The following is an 18,719-nucleotide window of genomic DNA, read 5'->3' as shown; positions in this document are numbered from 1 at the left end:
CTGTAATGTGTAATGCCGCTGTCGGTCTTATCCAAACTTCTAGCATAGTGTGATACTTTATCTGGCGGAATTGGCCTTGGTGAGACCAGGCACTGTAATGTGTAATGTCGCTATCAGCGGTATTCGCGCTTCGAGCATGTTTTGATACTTTACCTGTTGGAATTTGGCTTGGCCTTGGTGAAACCAGGCACTGTAATGTGTAATGTCGCTATCAGCGGTATCCGCGCTTCGAGTTGAGATGATACTGGACACAGCATTGTAATTTTTAGCGTACTATTCCACTTATAAAAGATTATAGCATAAGCATTCGATAAGCTAAGCCAATTACACCAAAATATTTCCAACAAATTTTAACTTTCCTCTAAATAAATTCTATTGTCAAGTATTTAAATGTAGTTTAACGTGTTAATTTAATTTATATAAAATAATAGGCCCTGACCTTATCCATCTAGAGTATAGTATCCCTCCGTAAGCAAAGAAAAGGACCAAGTGCAATTAATTCCATAGCAATTTCTAAATTTCTCGGTTTGATTTCTTCTCTGATCAAATTTTAAAATTTGTAAAGGCTTTAAAATTTTACATATCAAATAATAAAATTTGTAGATAAAAATAAAAGGTCATACATATGTTTAAAATATATAGAGATTATTAATTAAACATGTAATTATTGTCAGACACTAATAGTGAATAAGCATGTCAAATTTGACAATGGTATCCCAATCCGAAGTTCTATAAATTGCAGTTCATTTGAAAAGTGTGCACGGGTTTTTCTTTCTATCCACTACAAAGACGGTGGAATTGGCATAAAGTGTAATGATTGCTCTAGTACAGTACATACCCCTTTATTGGTCTTATGTGTTCGCTGAGCTAGATTCCTCCTTTGAGTTAAAGATTCATGGTATGAAAACATGCTTTTTATCAGTTCTGGCTAACATTAAATTCGAAGAGGATTTCAATAAGCTGAACCATCTTTTCCTTAGGAGGTAATAATTTAATTTTTTTATATATTATACAATATATTATTATTATCAATATAAACATAATTCCATTGTCATGCAGGTGACGTCTATACTGAACAATTCCACTGTAGACCAGAGGTTGAAAGAACAGTTGATCTCTGTTGTCATCCCAGCCATTGCCCAGAAGCAAATGTGGACTTCTACCCCTCAGGCATCGGCTCTCTCTCAGTGGGTTGATAATTATATCAATTCTTCTGCATCAAATTTTGTCATTAACATCACGCTTGTGTTTGTATGTGCTTTAATTATATTACTCAAGTAATGTTTTATGGCCATGTCAAATTATTTTTTTTACAGTATAAACTTGGTTGAAGTTTGCAGTTTATTTTCTCCTTTGTTTTTCCATATTATATCACTGTTCTCATATTTGAACATGCTTAATTAGATTAGTATTAGACTAGTATTAGTATTAATTGTAATCTATATATATATATAAATGAATGTTTGTGTGTTTGTCCTTTATGGAATCGTAAATTATGTGACCGATCATTATGAAAATTTGTATCTATATATATTTTTTCACGGAGAAGGTTTATACGCTATGTCCATTGATGTAACTCGCCACCAGGCGGCGCATTAAAAAAAAGTTTTCAAAGCGCCTGCACATTATAAACTGCAATTACGAGATAGATACGTATATTAAACAGTGAAACACTATTTGAAGGCGATAAGTTATGATGTATATTTGTCTTTAAACTAAATTTTTGGTTGAACTTAAAGCTTGAGTGGTAGACCACTTTGTAATAAAGTACATGTGCATGTACAATACATTTTTGACAGATTTACTTGATCGTGACATCAAGGTAAAATCTACATTGGCGTTGGAAATACAGTATAATTCACTTCAACCCGAAGTGCTCATACGTGGGCAAAACTTACGAAAAGTGTGCGAAGCCGCGGGAAACAGCTAGTTTATAAATAAAATATCAATATTTGTCTCATTTTGTGCCTGTATCTGCTATTATCATTAAAATTAAGTTAATTAAGAGAGTAGTACTTTTGAAGAAATATTTAAACATTCTCCCTAATACTTCTCAATTAATACACCAAAAATAAAATTAGTGTATTGTGAGAGCACTAATACTAATGTTTTTTATTTTATTGTTATATTAAATAATGTGTCCTTCAACTTTACTCGCACTACAAGCATAATGCATGTAACAACCATTGAATTAAAGTGTAAATACAGAAAAAATATTTAATTAATATTTATCTTTTACAAATGTCATCCTACATAAAGTGTTCCTTTAACATCCTATTTGGATGGCATTTAGCAGGAAGGAACCGACCCATACTTTATTTAGTTTTGGTATAGTGTCATCTGTGAACTCGGCTGTTTAGTTTTCATCTTTTACAGAAAGAAACCACTCCACAAATAACAAGAAGTAAATTTTAATTATTATTTAATTTAATTTGAACTATTATTAATTATTTACTAGCCACTTCTTTTATTAACTGAGATTAAATACAAGAGATGATGACTATAAAATATGAAATCAGTTGAATAGAACCAACTCATTTTGAGACTTTTGTGCTGAATGCCTTATTGGCCAAGTAAACAGAGAACCAACACTGGTTAGTTTTTGCTAAATGCAGTACAGCAAATGTGCGTTAAATGTTTTATTCCTAAATTAAAATTTACTTCTTGTTATTTGTGGACTGGTTTCTTTCTGTAAAAGGTGAAAACTAAACAGCAGAGTTCACAGATGGCATTACCCCAAAACTAAATAACACTTTATGTAGGATGACATTTGTAAAAGATAAATATTGATTGAATATTTTTTTTCTGTATTTACACTTTGAATAGGAATATGTCATACGGATTAAGTCAAATGTTTGCTCATACATGGGTTTCCATTTTCAGTGTTTTAAGTAATCAGAGTACTAACATATTTTATTATTATTATTATTCAAAGAATTAATCAAATTAAAATGTTCCATACAAACTGTGTTGTGAGAAATAACTAAGAACTTGTTATACTTTGAACTACCAATTAATTACTTGTACATGACATAATTAAAAAAAAGAATACATGTTAATGTACCAGACAAGTTTTTTTAAAGTAGTAACAAAACATTATCTAGCTTTGAAATAAACTCACGAAGACTACAATTTTTGATTTGATAGTTCTGGAATTTTACAGATATGTACTTTAAAAAAGTAGGGGAATTATATTGAAATTACATGATTGAAGTTGGCTGGACATCCTTGGCTATCTGTGAAAATCCTAATCGTCTCACTTCTATACCGCAGACGAAGATTCTCACGAGCATATTCAATTATGGCTGTGACATCTGCTTGAAAGACTGTGGAATACGGACCCATAGGGACACCAGCACCCTACACGGTCTCACTTCCACAATTCCAGCGCATGTACCACTTTTTGTTAAGAGCCATCCTTTTTTTTGTATTACTAAAATCGAATCTAAATTTATTTTATTGATCAGGATCCATATAATGAGATACTAATCAAATACGTGAAAAACATTTTTAGAGATCATTTGCAGAGCATTTCTCTGAATCAGGATCCTAATTCTGCGGTGCCCCCTGTTGCAGCCTGAGGCTGACCAAAGTCCCGCCTGCTGAAGACAGTAGGCATTCCTTCTCGCCATAGCCTGAATGGCAATGTGTAGGGAGCCTAGGTTGAGACAACAGTCTAAAGCTGTACCCGGCGCACTTTGAAAAATCCCAGGGACAACAAGGCAAGCCATCCTTTGGATGCTAGCCAGACTAGCTACCGCCATCTTGGCCTCCATTTTAGCCACCAAACAATTACTGCAGGTCTAACCACAGAGACATAAAGCCAATACAAAAGCCTCAGCTTAAGTCCCCAAGACCTCACCTATCACATTTCTGCATTGCATCAAAGACCATTTCCCTCTAGTGATAACCCTTTCCAGATAGGGTCCCCAGTTCAGGACCCTATCAAGGATTACGCCCAGGTCCTTTAACTCAATGGAGGAGCCTTTCAATAAGAATGGACCAATACCCTCCAATTAATGCCTTCTTGTAAAGGTAACCACGGCAGCCTTGGTGGGGTTGATACTAAGACCCATCCCATCACACCAGTTTCTCACCATGTTCAGAGCAGCATTGGTCAGTTCCGTGACTGTTGTGTTGAACTTGCCATTCACAAGAATCACAATGTCATCTGCATACCCCTGTGCAGACACCACTGATGTTCAAAGACACTAGCAGGTCGTCTGCAACTAAATTCCACAGAAAAGGAGAAAGTACGCCACCCTGGGAACAGACCCTTGTAGTCTTTGCACTTATGCTCGCTGCTGTAAGGGTGGTAGTAGCCAACCTATCTCGCCTGAGTGCCAGTATTGTCAAAAGTTCCTTCAATGTCCAGAAAAACACCTATGGCTACTTCTTTCACTGCTAGTGCCTTCTCAATCCAATCTCCGCTGCAAGCAAACCGGTCTCACTCCGTCTCCCCAGGAGCTTTATATAGACTAAATGAGTTAATCGCCCACTCAATCCTTCTGAAGGTTATTACACGACACACCAAAGTCCATTGTGAGTGAGTAGCGCACCCTGCAAACAAGTTAATTTGTAAAGAGTGTGTATGAGCCTTTAAGACAAAACTATTTTGTATACACTAATCTTAATTGCTTTTGTTCCGTAGGAAATTTCTATGTGTTATAATAGAAAAAAGAACAGACAGATAGAACGCTCTTTGAATTTATAACCCCAAAATCAACAGTGTTCTTCCTTGGACTGAAATGAACCTATGTACTAAGTTTCAAACTTGTGAAACCTTTCTGTTAATTTATTATTGCATAGATGGGCAGACACTGACATAATGTCGTTTGATTTCAAAATCAATTCTTAGACCAAGGTACCAAATTTCTTCCTATCTACCAAATTTGAAGTCTCTGGGACCTTTTATCAAGACTGACACAGACAGACTACCCTTAGACCAATGCCCTTTGCTCCAAAAAACAATAGCAATTCTTGAATCAAGATGAACCTATGTACCAAGTTTCTAGTCTCTATGACCTAGAAACTGTCTGTGTGATCACGAGTTATCAAACAGACAGGTGGATAATGACACGATTTTAAGAAGGCTCTGTTGGGTCCTTAATATTAACTTATCGAAGGCTTTTCAAATATATTGGGCCACCAAAAATTATAATAAAAGCCTTTTTTAACCTATGAGTGTGAATTATAAGAGAAAAAAATCTACTTTGATTAATAAATAACGAAAAATCATTAAATGTTATACCAGTATAACGTTGGCGATAAATCAACAATAAATCAAAGGGTTTTTACATAAATAACAAAGTTGGATTTTGTACAAAGTTCAAATTCTTTGTTATGTTTAATGAAGTGAGAATGGTTAGTTTTTTAATGAATAACATTAATAATATTAATGTTATTCATATTATAACATTATAATATGAGATTTTTAATGAATTAAAACTCTGAATATATTTAATAACATGGATTTTTACTGTAACACTGACAATATTACTTCCAGAGATGATAATACTTCATAACTTTGTAGTCTAAGATACTATATAACTTAGCAGCCTGTATTACTGTTTTTCCTGCTACTAGTACTTCTTAAAACTATTTGTGAATGGAAACTGGATGAGACAAGGTTAGTAAACCAAATAAACACATTAATTAATATTGCACATTATTTTATTTACAGTCTTATTAAAATGTTACAAACTAATTAAAAGTCTTTAGGATTTACAATGGTATACAAGTAACATACAGCCTTAGGAGACAATTTTAAATAATACAAAATGCCAGTTTATAGAGTTGTTACTTCATGCTGATTTATATAATTTAATTTTGTTTAGTAAATGTAACAAACAATACTTAAGACATCTAATTTGAATTCCATTCTATTATGTGTATGTGTTGTGTAGATATTATATATATATATATATATATATATATATATATATATATATATATATATATATATATATATGAGAATGTTTGTGTATACAACATTTATAGAAAATATTTGATTGATCATTATAAAAATTTGTATGTAGTTTTCAATTTTTGTAATTACAAGACAGTTACGTATATTAAATATCCAAACACTATTTGCAGGTGCTAATTTATGATGAGTAATGATATTTGTCTTTAAAATAAATTTCTAGTTGAACTTAAAGCTTGAGTGTTAGACCACTTTATAATAAAGTACATGTACATGTAGCAGGCGTATTTTTATAATTTTGTTGTGGTTTGCAAGGCACCTCAGCCTACCAAAAATTTTAAATTGTCCAAATTCATTTTATAAATATGAGCAATAATGACCATCATGATGTAATTTTCATTACTCAGTATTCATTATTTCAGTATTTTCTTGATCGGAAAAGAGGCAAAATCAGCAATGGAACAAAAACTATTAACATTGATGTAAATTACAATGACCATAAATATACACTTTTTAATATTTTTTCTTGATCATGGGAAGAAGGCAAATTCAACATTAGCGTCGGAAATATAATTCACTCGAGCTAGAAATGCTCATACAGGTGCAAAAACTACGAAATTGCGTGCACAGCTGCTGGTATCTGCTAGTGTTGTATATTAGTATTGTGGATAAAACTCAAAACATGTTACAAATGAACTATTTTTACAATTTATTGATTTTTTGGTCTTATATTTACATAGTTGGAAAAGATATTTTATGTACGTCTGTTTACTATTTTGTAATTAACAAAACATTTCAAAAACTTTCAAATTATTTCTTAAAATAAATATATTATAATCTTTTCCAAAACTACTACATGTTTGGTAAAATTGGTTGGCACTCTTAGATACACTAGTAGGCTGGAGATAGTAGCACTAAAAGGGTACATTTTTAGGAAACAGTAAAAAATAATATGAAAAGAATATGAAAAATAATAATCCCTTCATTGAACTTCAGAAACTATTTGCACAATTCCATCACTAATTTCACTTTCACTGTTAATCTCTGTAATCTGATTATGAATTTCTGCTGCCTAGACATTACTTGCATTCAAAAACCAAATAATAAATCAAATCAGACAGCGAGTAGGGTCATCGTTTTGAAAATCTTAAACAACCATAGCAAACAAAATAAGATTAGTCAATTGTAATGGCATCAGTTTGGAGATGATGAAATTAAGAAACAAGTGCCGAACACAGTGACGTTGTGGTTTATGGTGAAATGGTAGGCTACTTACTTTCCAAACGCATCTCATATTTGTATTTTGTTAATTTTACTTTTAAATATTGAAACATACCTGTCATTTTATTTTAAATCACAAAGTAATGAGTTCTATTTTTATTTTAAATATATATTATTATATCTATTATTTAAAATAAATATATCTTTGATAAAGATCCTAGTTTGAATTGTATAAATATATTAATATATCTCCATAAGGATGGATCTACTTAAATAATCATAAACATAAAAATAAAAACCTAAGACATTTATTAATACCATTTTACATTTACAATAATATACAGGATATTTACAGACACAAAAGGGTTGGAAGACAAAATTACACAAAAACTATCTATTTTTACTTATTATATAAAATTGGAAAACATCTCTATCACCTACGTATAAAAAATCATCAAAAGTCTTTCAGGAAAATTCATAAAATTTTCTTGTATTTGAAGTTGCTCAATCTTACAGTTTTGTATTTGCAACTGACCCAACAGATAATAATTGTCTCAAGACTTCATCTTTTGTTTGGTACAGTAATTTATTGTTGGTCTAGGCTATATCAATATCTTTATTGTTTGTTATACATTCAAATATGTATAGCTAAAAAATCAATCCTCAAAATAAAATCATAAATGCTGTTTTTAATGTAGGCTAACCTCTTTTGATTGTTTGTAATTTTTATTCAAAGATTAAAATTTCAGTAATACATGGTTTAAATCTACGCACTGTAATTTTCTATTTACATTTGTCTTAGTAAACAAGTATGCAAATTTATGTCTTTAAAATGTTTCATAACAAGTGTCTTACATATTAGCACCTTCAGAGGATAAAATTCCAAGAATCAATGATACTGAAAATTGGTCAAAGAATCTTTGCCAGTGAGGATTCCTACTGAATGCAATAAAGACATGACATTGTAAACACATAATTATTATAATTTTTCAAAATTAAGTAAATATTACTAATAATGAATTAGTTGCTTGGTAAATAGTACATTTCTTATCACCAGTTCAGTTGAATGGAATCACCAAATTCTGTAACAGCCCAAAACTACCTTATTAATAAATTAATTTTAGTTCTATCACTTTTTAAACGTGTAACTTCGTTGTTTTTTTTTTTCAATTGATATGGCAGTTTTAGCTTTGTTGTTAGTGATGGAACACTTCAAAATATTCTACATTTTCTCAAATGTATTTGATCTAGGATGGCAAACAAACACCTATGAATCACATTGAAATGTTTGTACATGAATAAAACCAACATACAAAACCAGTACGCCTCTGTAAAGATTCCCTTCTGTCCTCTCAGGTAACTATTGCATGCCCTATTTCTGTTTGGGATCTGATACCACAACGACAGATGAGGGGGTGTATGCCTGCAGACGCCTGTTCATGCCCTCGACTAGACAGAACGTAAAGGTCCCCACAGTACCCCACGCAGCCAACATGTACAGCTGCATGTGTAGTCCCACCTAAAAAACATAAATTCAGTAGAGACAAAACATTTAAAATATAAATTAATCGTAAATTATGGTTAAAAATCTGAAAATTACAAAACAGCTAAGACAATTTCCAGTACTGATCTAATTCTTTTAAGATTATCAAATTTTAGAAAATGTTGTTTTTTTTAGTATGACCATATTTTACTGTTGTTATTCTGAAAATATCACGCTAAAAAGAATAATTTATAAAATTTTCTTGAAAAAAAAACCATAATGAAGATATCAATATTGTTTTACATGTCTAGGATAATAAATAGGGTCAAAAAACCAGAGGAGGGAGAGATAATTACCAGATAGGTGATATGAATATAGGCTTAAATTAGCAATGGGATCCTTAGCTAGGGTGGGACTTCAGCTTACGCATTAGAGCTGCTATAAGCATAATTAAAGCCATATTAAAAAAGGCTCCACTAATTTACTCTGTTTTAGATTTTCCAGTCATCAACATTACATTCGCCAATTGTACATTCAAACCAGCCTAATTTTTATCTCAAACATCAAGGAATATTCTCTGATATTCCTCATCAATATTACATTGGAGCCAAATGTTATTGAAGTGCAGAGTGGCAGAGTGGGTTGACTCAAAGATCTCACCTGGTTGCTGTAAAAGAAGCTGCCAGCAGCTGATAATGACTGGGTGAACTTGAAGATAGCAAAGGCTGGAGCACTGTCATCAGGGTACATCCCACCCAGGATTGACAGAACCTGGGTGTTGAAACAGCTATCACCCAGACCCAACAGGAAACTGCAGAAGATGGCCAACATCGCACTGCAATCAAACAATCCAACTTACAATAATTATTATTCTATTTTAATTGACTCAACTACTTGTCTTGAATATTGTGTTCACAGAAAATACTGGATGTAGCAATGCAAAATCAATTTATAATTCAAATATCTCTTTAAATACTTAATTAGGTATTGAAATTAATATTTATTAATATATTTTTTCCATCTATATCTTTCTTTGTGGAACTTGTTATAAAATTATTTATATGATGTTAATCACCAAGGTCAGTACTCTCTATATTTTATTTCATATTTGTATAGTATAGGAGACAACCTTTTATTATTAAAACTACACAGATTGTTTCTCCCGCCTAGTGTAGAACAGTAAAAACATGACAACTGTGTTTGTCCCACAGCAACATGACTACCAACCAGGCAAAACACCAAGTGATGGCAATTAGTTTGAATATTTAGTGATTTTGATGCATTATACAAACCGTACCTTAAGCAATCTTTTTTACTTCTGAATAGCCTTGCGAATTCTTTTCCTTTAAATTTGTTATTTCTCCACACATAATAACTTGCAAATTTGTACAACTGTAGGAACATTGAAGAGGTCTGACAGTGTAATTTTGTAGGGTTATAAAGGTGTGATAATTGTATTGTCACATTTAAAGTATACTGTTTGACCTCTCAAGTTGGACATAAAGATTTACTACAAGAGGAAATTGTTAGTGAATTTTAATAATTTAAGATCTTCCAGATTATCTCATAACTGTTAATGTTATCTCGTAATTTTACCTGATTACTTAATAGTGAATTTTGTTTGGTCAATCCTTTCTTTAAATTTTTAAAGAAGTACTTTATCCACTTTGAGTTTCAGTACTCTACTCTGATATGAGCCAAGAAAGTGCATAACGAGACAGGATTAAAAGATACTAGCCATAAATACATACAGCCCGACTGATTGTGGCAGTGATCCGACCATCAGCCATCAGCCATGAACCGCCTTTGGTACTCAGGGTAATCACCATCATAAGTTTGGGTTTCAGTTACCAGAGATCAAAATTAATTCATGCTAAAGAACCATTTACTATTCAGTGCAAGTTGCGGTTTATTTGTCTAAAAGGCAGTTAATTTGTACCAGACGTGATAATATTGTAGAGTATTTGTTCTTGTCCACTATCAGGTATCGCATCACATACGAGTATTACCATTGTCTGTTATTGTCAACCATCATTATTTGAAAACATTACAAGATATTTTACATTTGCCAATATGTTACAAAAACTAAACACTATATGTTAAGTATTGGGATCCATTCTCTTCTTCAGGTGTCAAAAGAAACCTTAACGAATATGGTTACAAAATTTAAAATCAGAGTATATAGTCACTATGTCGCTCTCATTACTACAACTAGACACATTGTTTGTACCTCCTATAATAACAATACAGTCATTGTCCTTAAATGTAGACGATACATTCACTACCTCACTTAAAGGAGCACCAAGTTTAATCGTTGATGGTTTTATTGCTTACGATTTAGAGCCAAATTCTTTTTCAAGGAGGCGATACATGTTGTGTCCATAGCTATCACTATACAGACTAACTGATACATTTTTTAATTATTTCTTTTTGTAATTTTTCCTTTTTGTCTTTTTTCTTTTGTGACAGTTTATGAAGATTATTAATTTCTAAGATGGATTTTGAACAATTCTTCTCAAGGTCATCTAAGAGTGATAAAGACTCAAAGCTGTTAGAGGTAGGAAATACATCATTACCCATGGAAGCCAACAGTTGAGGGAGAAGGTTCAACGAACCCTTGTCATCAAGAAGAATCTGCATCTAGGCCAATTCATTACTAAGGTTTTTGTTTTTTGCTTTAAGGTTTTCTATATCAAAATTTAATATGTTTATGTTGTCATTCAGATAGAAAATTTTTTTTACAATAGTTTTCTTCAGATAAGTTTTTAACAATGACTCTAAACAAGCTATTTTTTCTTAGTTTTTTTGTAAAGTTATACCATTTTCTTTCTCTGCATCTTCTTTGATTTTCCATCATTAATTTTGTTCAATACATCTTCTTTTTAGAGAGATAATTTTTGTAAGATAATTCTCTGCAGTTATATTTTTGTTTACCTTAGTCAGTTTATTTAAATGCTCAAGAAGAAATACGTATATCAGTAGAAGTTCAATCAAACCATCTTCACTGTGGTTGATCAGAACCTGCAACGCCAAACGTAATCTGACAGCAAAATTAGGCAATCAGAATCCAGACCCTGGTCTAGACACTCAAGATCATTTTGTAACTGTCTATCACAAATAGACAAACATAAAGAAAATAACAGTGCAATTTACATGATAGAGCGACACAGGTACTGTATGTTACTGAACATACATTTAACTCAATCAATTTTCTAAGTTGTAAAATAAAACATGCATTGAGTTATTCAAAAAATTAAATATACAGATAAATATGTTACTAAATTTAAAATGGCACTAATTTATAGTAATTGATAAAAACACTAAGGTACGTTTATTTATAAAGATAAATTATATATCTTGGTTATAAAAACTAGTCATTAAAATAATAAAACCTCATGAATTGATAATACCAAATAGTCCAATAAATCAGTAGTGAATAAAAGCACACAGTTTATTATATTGTTCACTAATATTTCAATAAATTCACACAAATCTAAACTATGAAAGAAACATTCAATTAATTATGTTCACTGATTTAATAAAGTTTTGGTAATGTGCAGCAAAAAGTCAATTCTTGCAGGCGGTTTTCATCCAGATTCCTCCAACTATCATCACTTTACAAAGCAAGCACTCTACCCATTGAGCTACTGTCTGACAGTTCAGTATCATTGTAGCTTGACCTTGTAGCAATGATAAGAGTGGGCAGATGTCAAACTTGTTCTGCTACAAAGTACCAGCTGATTGTCAAACCTTACTTATACACCTTATATCATATATATTATTCTATTTCGATTTAAAATAGTTCAACCAACTTTTAAACAAAATCTAGTAGAGTTTTTATGGCATTAATATTCTACATAAACAGAATATAAATATCACTGAAAGTTTCTAGATTATCTTGTGACAAAAATGTTTAACTATCAAAAGTATTGAATTTGGCTGATGAATAATAATGTAGTTTATTTATTTTGTACTTGCATGAATGTACATAGAAGTATCGGACATAGCCCAAGCAGTAGTATGATCACTTCAGCACAAATAATTACAACTTAGTCTTAGCTGGCAGTCCTATGTAGTAGGCCCAGACCTCTACGTATTTCTATACTTGACTAGCAGTGATGGCCACTTATTCTTGAGGAAGTCTTCTATGAATTAAACATTTGTTAATCCAAAACATCAATGAAATGTGTTCTTTCAACTTTTATAGTAACTAGTAATCAATCCATTTGAGGTAGAATGGCTAATTATCTTTTAATAATTGTTTTCAACTTGACTTAATATCAGTAACTGTATGTTGCAAGAGTTTTACAATTTATTCATCTACATCTACTGAAGTATCTTATCTACCTGCTCTGTATGTATGCCTTCTCTGGAGTGTCACCAAAGGGGGCAGAGTCTGGCAGGTTGAGGTAGATGATAAAAAATGCCACCATATGGATGATGAATCCTAGGATCACAATCGGATCCCTGCCCCAACGGATGGTTCGAGTGCCAAGAAGTCCGAACACCACACCTCCTGTAATGAGAAGAAATTATCTATCTAAGCATTTGCAAAAGCAAAAATATACATGTATAAATGAATTTATTTTTTAGTTCAGGAATTAATAAAATAATTTAAATATGATTTTTTTTATTTATAATAGTTATTTATAGTAGTATTTATGTTCATTAAACAGTAAAGATTTTTGTAACTTACTTAATCTTAAGGTAGTAAGAAAGGTAAAACATCTTGGTATTTAATTGCTGGATTACTTCATCAATATTTGTTAAATTACATTAAAAACATAAAACCAATATTTAATACATTTTATTGCTTTGTGAGGCCTTTCGATATCCAAGATATCTTCTTCAGACACTTCACAAAAGTGATATCTTGGATATCGAAAGGCTTCACAAAGCAATAAAATGTATTAAATATTGGTTTTATGTTTTTAATGTAATTTAACAGTGACCAATATAAGCTCCATCTACAATATTTGTTAAATTTAACATCTGGTAAGATATGGTTAGAAAAAAATGTAATGATGTTTAAAATTACAACTAGATGACAAGTATTAACTAACAACTGTTGAGGTTCCTAGGGAGGTCATTAAACATTTTTGAACCAAAGTGAGAGAAGATTCTTGTCCCCACCTAAAGCCTCACTCTGCAAAAGTGAAGCTAATGGTCAAGACGGCTGCTGGGGTGGGAGACCTGGTCTCTGTGCAACAATCTATCACATAGATATTGCAACTTTCTTAGCCCAAGACCTTGTGTGTCATTTAAATGGTCTCCAGAGTTCTGGATTCAGAGAAAACACAAAGCGGATGTTCTGAACCTTTTCAATTCTCTGAACGTCTTCCCTCAATATACTGTTACCGTTAGCAGGGTAACAGGAGTGAAATATTTACTGAACCACAGGCTGTATGAAACAGAACACGAGCTTGCCAGATCATGATAATAAGCTTCTGAATCTGTATAGACCACTCACCTTGCCAATGGCTACCTCATATTATCTGCCTCCTAAATAACAATTTGGCTGAATAAACAAATGTGCTCAAAAACTCATTATATTACAGTTTCCAGAATGCTAAATTTATATATGTATGACCTAATAATAACAAAAAATATATTGTTGGATGTACACAGAATGTTTGTAAATAACACCGTGTACTCGTATACACTTACAATATGTATACAACACTCAATCATATAGTCACTTGATAGTAAATTGAGCATAACCTACAATATTGTATTTGTAAAAACTGTGAACGTCAACACACCAAGAAAACTCTAGACAATTAAAAAAGACTGTCAAAAATAAAAGCATTCATGTTGCATATAAGTCATAATCTTTAGTTGAAATATAATTGATTTAATATTAATATTAATTTTCGGCCATCATGACTGGTTAAAACTGTATTTTTACTGGTGTAAAACTTTCTAACCAGCCCTTTTTTAGCAGATCTCATTGTCTTGAAAATGGTGAGTGGTTAAAGCAGTGACCAGTTTTAAAAGTGACCGGTTAAGAGAGAAGCTAGTGTATGTGATTTAGTGGGATTGCATTTTGTTTCTTTGTTATAACTCTAATCATTCTCCTAATATACATTAGGATACCATACCTTAGCTGATTCATCCTGTAATTGTAAAAAGTGGGGTTATTTTTTTTGAAAATGTACCAATAGGATAATATGTGAAAGCTCTGTTAAATACTGACCAAGCACTTCTCCGAAGCCAATGAAGATCCCAGACAGACCCACCAAAGTCTTGACTCCTTCGCCCAGCTCCTTGGTAAAACCAATACAAGAGCTGTACACACCACTGTAGAAAGACAGTTCAAAGCCTGAAACATTCCAATCTTTATAAGTGATGACTATTTTGTTAGAACATAAATCATATATTTCAGATATATAAATTTGTACATCAAACAGTGCAAACAATGAATATGAGCATTTATCTGTGTAGTTTTTCCCTACATTAACGTGGCTGATTTATCAATGGGATTGGGCAAGGTAGGAGTAATGATGGAGAATCATAGGGAAAATCTAATGAACTAAACTATTTGTATAAATTATGAGGCATATATTGTTCTACAACACAAAACACTTCAAGAAAATCTAGTATTAATAAAGACATTGATATTTTATAGCCCACTGTATTTTGATGAATTATCGATTCCACAACTCAATGGCATGGCATGGCATCACACCAATATATGGGTACCTCTTCCCAAATATGGGTACTGTCTCATTGTACCCATCTGTGTTCAGTAACAAGGAGGTCCTTTATTGGGATTATGCAGAAGAGTGTTTGTTTCCAATATAAAGTAAGTTTTATTATGATGAGTACTTGTCAGAAAATGATTTGTGTTTTTTATTATTAACAGTGTCAAACTATGTACAGTGTTTGGGTTTGAAGACAAAGAATTCTGTATATATATATTTAATAAGGACATTCGTTCACAAATCAAGTGAATATACAAACATAAGCTGAAAAACTTAAAGAAGAAGCTGACTACTACTTTTTTTACTAACTGCTCAATAGAGTTCATGAGAATATGGGAAGACAAAACCATATTTTATGAAAATAATATTCAGAATTTGTGTTAGGTCATCTGTTTATTCAGAAACATGGTTGGAGAGAAAGGTATTTTGTACAATACAAGTACTCAGCACTGAGCCAACCAAGTCACAGCAGCCAAAGGATCTGGAGTAGGAACCTCACACTTAACTCTTGTACGATAGATACATTATCAGTATAAAACATCATTAACAGATAACAAAACCATCTTGGTAAAATGTTGACCTCTTTTCAGCTATAGTCAGGAGTTTCTTTATTTTCAATTGTAATACACACTTGAGGATATGATAATTTGTTGTTATCCTATCTTTTACATATTCATAAGTTGTGCCTTTATTAACAGTTGTGTTAATGAAGTTTATGTTTCCAATAAGTCATAAATCAACTTCAAACCTCTATTTTTAAATATTATGTTAAAATAAAAGATTTTTACAGCAAAATATCATTTTTAAATAGGTTAACTCAGTTAAACAATGGCTTTAATTGCTGTTTTCTTACTGAATGTGTACCTGATTTTGAATAGTTACTCCTCTCATGCTTGTTCCAAGAGAGTTTTGTTTGTGACCAGTGAGAATCAACCTTATTTTTAATGAATATAGACAATAACAAAGATTGGTCTAGACACTAACTTGTAAAAACTAATTAAGAAGTATGAATAAAGAACTCATTTAGCTAACCTGTGTACAGAAAAGTTACACAAAGTAACAACATCTCCTTTGTAAGAAAGAGGGTGAAAGCGCCTTTGAGAGCCTTCAGAGGTGCAGCCTCAGTTTGTGGCACACATTCACCATCGTGGGTCCGAGGCCGAGGCAGCAGCAGCAACACCACAACTCCCAGGCCACAGACCGCACACAACACGCTGAACACCAACGTGCGCGTGCCGGCGTCAATCTGAGTCTTGTTGTGGAATGCAAAAGACACGAATATGTTGCCAAAGAACATGCTGAAACATTTATTGGGTCAGATAAGTTAATCAGTTTATGTTAAAGATCGGTTGAGTGTCTCTTTTACACAGTAAATTTCCATTGTGAATGAGTAGATTTTATCTGCTTTCAAATAAACTTCAATCGTTTTATTCAATGTTTTTGTCACAATGATTTTCAAGTACCCTCTTTACTTCATAACATTATCAATATATATATATATATATTATAGTAAGGGCTCTGTGGTGTAATGGTAGCACATTCACCCGGCAAGTTAGAGATCCGGGTTCGAGTTCCGGCGGAACAAGTACTTTTTATGATTCAATGTTTATAAAAAAAAATTATATATATACCATATATACAAATTATACTTTATTAGATGTTTTTATCACAATGATTGTCAAGTATCCTCTTTACTTCATAAAATTATTAATATAATATATATTTATATTAATTAAATTTGTATGTATATATATATATATATATATATATATATATATATATATACATTAATTAAATTTGTATAAATGGCAATAGCCAAATTTAATTTCAAAAAAGATTGAATCACAAAAAATACTTGCTCCACCGGGACTCGAACCCGGATCTCACATACTACAGCTATTCCCCAAATGATATTGGTTTGTTTAATTCCGTTCGAAAGTTAGAAGGGAGGGGGGGGCCTTTTGGGACATCCGGTATATACTGTATATATGCTTACAACAGCAAACCTAGCCACACATCTAAATATTTAAGCCAATATGTCCAATCCCATCAACTATAAATATTTTAACAATTGCTGATGGAAAAAAGATACAATGAATATTTTTTGACCAATGAGACCTCCTTTTTTATGTATTAAGAATACTTATCACAATTCATCTACTATATATTATAGGGTAAGTAATTTTACAATAAATATAATACATTTACTTACACTGAATGGCAATAAATTATTGACTGAGAAGATGTCTCTTCCCAACACAAAAATCAAAGGTTCTACATTAAAAAAAAGTTCATTTTCTTTATTTTCTTCATTTTTTACATTTTTTATAATCACTGGTAAGGGAGTAAAAAAGTACTTGAATTTTGCACAATAATTCTTTTTTTATTTTGACACATTCAAGATTAAAATGTCAATATTTTAAATTTAAAGTTTTATATAGCCTACCGTGTTTTTTCCAACACTATCACCAAAATAGGAAAAGTTTTATTTAGAGACCAACATCAACAAAACCCATTGTCTTAAAATGTTTTGCTTAATAGATTACTCACATCATTGTTGAATGGATGGCTTTCAAATGTGTTGTACCTTTATCTTCTCAGACTTCTTTTGTCTTCTTAAAATGTTTAATAATCAAATTCCTCTTAGTTTACACCATTAAATAAATGTTGTATTCAAAATAGCTTTTAAGGTGATAATTCTAAATGTGAACAAGTTTTGAAAAAAGTGGTAATTCCTATTTTAACTTTCTTTCCCATCTCCACATATATTTTAAAAGGTTAAATCTATCCTATTATATAAAAAAAATCTAATGGTGTCTATCTGTGAGTTGGTGTATGTGTGTAGCTCACTCACATAAAAACTACTACGAAAGGAATTGAAATTTTACAGGAACATTGTTAGGATCCCTAGTTAACATATAGGGATACTTAATTCCTATAATTCCCATTTCGAAAACCCCTCCACGCTACTCCCCACTGGTCTTGAAAACTTCCTTTTTGGCTTATTCAGCAGATAGTAAATGTTTGTAAACATCTAATGGGACAACACAATCACACATTTAATTATTTTAAGCAAAATTTTAAAATTTCTTTATGTTTATGGATTGAAAAAATAGAGTAAGCTTAAAAGTAATAACACTTCTTATTTTAACCTTCTCTGTAATCACTGATGAGCACAGAGGTTATCTTATAAATAAAAATGTGTTGCTAAGCGCTAATTCTCAAATGGCTAGACCAATTAGGCTAATTCTTTTTGCAAGATATTTGTTGAAATCCTATAAAAGTTTATATGAAGAGAAATATCAGAAAATTATATGGAATATTTTGGATTTAGAAAAATGGTACTATTTGTGTTTCATTATCAAAATTTAACTGAAAATAAACA

General features: G+C 31.7%; 1 protein-coding gene across 1 annotated transcript in view; it reads right to left on the bottom strand.

Annotated features, from left to right (window-relative positions):
* Nucleotides 1-6,611: 6,611 nt before the first annotated feature.
* The window catches only part of LOC124353989 (UNC93-like protein MFSD11), a 62,630-nt gene continuing 50,522 nt past the window's right edge, over nt 6,612-18,719 (bottom strand). The window contains exons 4-8 of the mRNA XM_046804093.1: nt 16,367-16,632; nt 14,827-14,952; nt 12,978-13,146; nt 9,291-9,465; nt 6,612-8,666 (exon numbers count right to left, since the gene is read on the bottom strand). Of these exons, the coding sequence (XP_046660049.1) occupies nt 8,520-8,666; nt 9,291-9,465; nt 12,978-13,146; nt 14,827-14,952; nt 16,367-16,632 (883 nt within the window). The 3' untranslated portion in view covers nt 6,612-8,519. The remainder of the gene's footprint in view (nt 8,667-9,290; nt 9,466-12,977; nt 13,147-14,826; nt 14,953-16,366; nt 16,633-18,719) is intronic.

The sequence above is a fragment of the Homalodisca vitripennis genome, chromosome 2, assembly GCF_021130785.1.
Source record: "Homalodisca vitripennis isolate AUS2020 chromosome 2, UT_GWSS_2.1, whole genome shotgun sequence".
NCBI lineage: Eukaryota > Metazoa > Arthropoda > Insecta > Hemiptera > Cicadellidae > Homalodisca > Homalodisca vitripennis.
The sequence above is the reverse complement of the archived record's forward strand: the minus strand, read 5'-3'. Positions and strand labels throughout refer to the sequence as shown.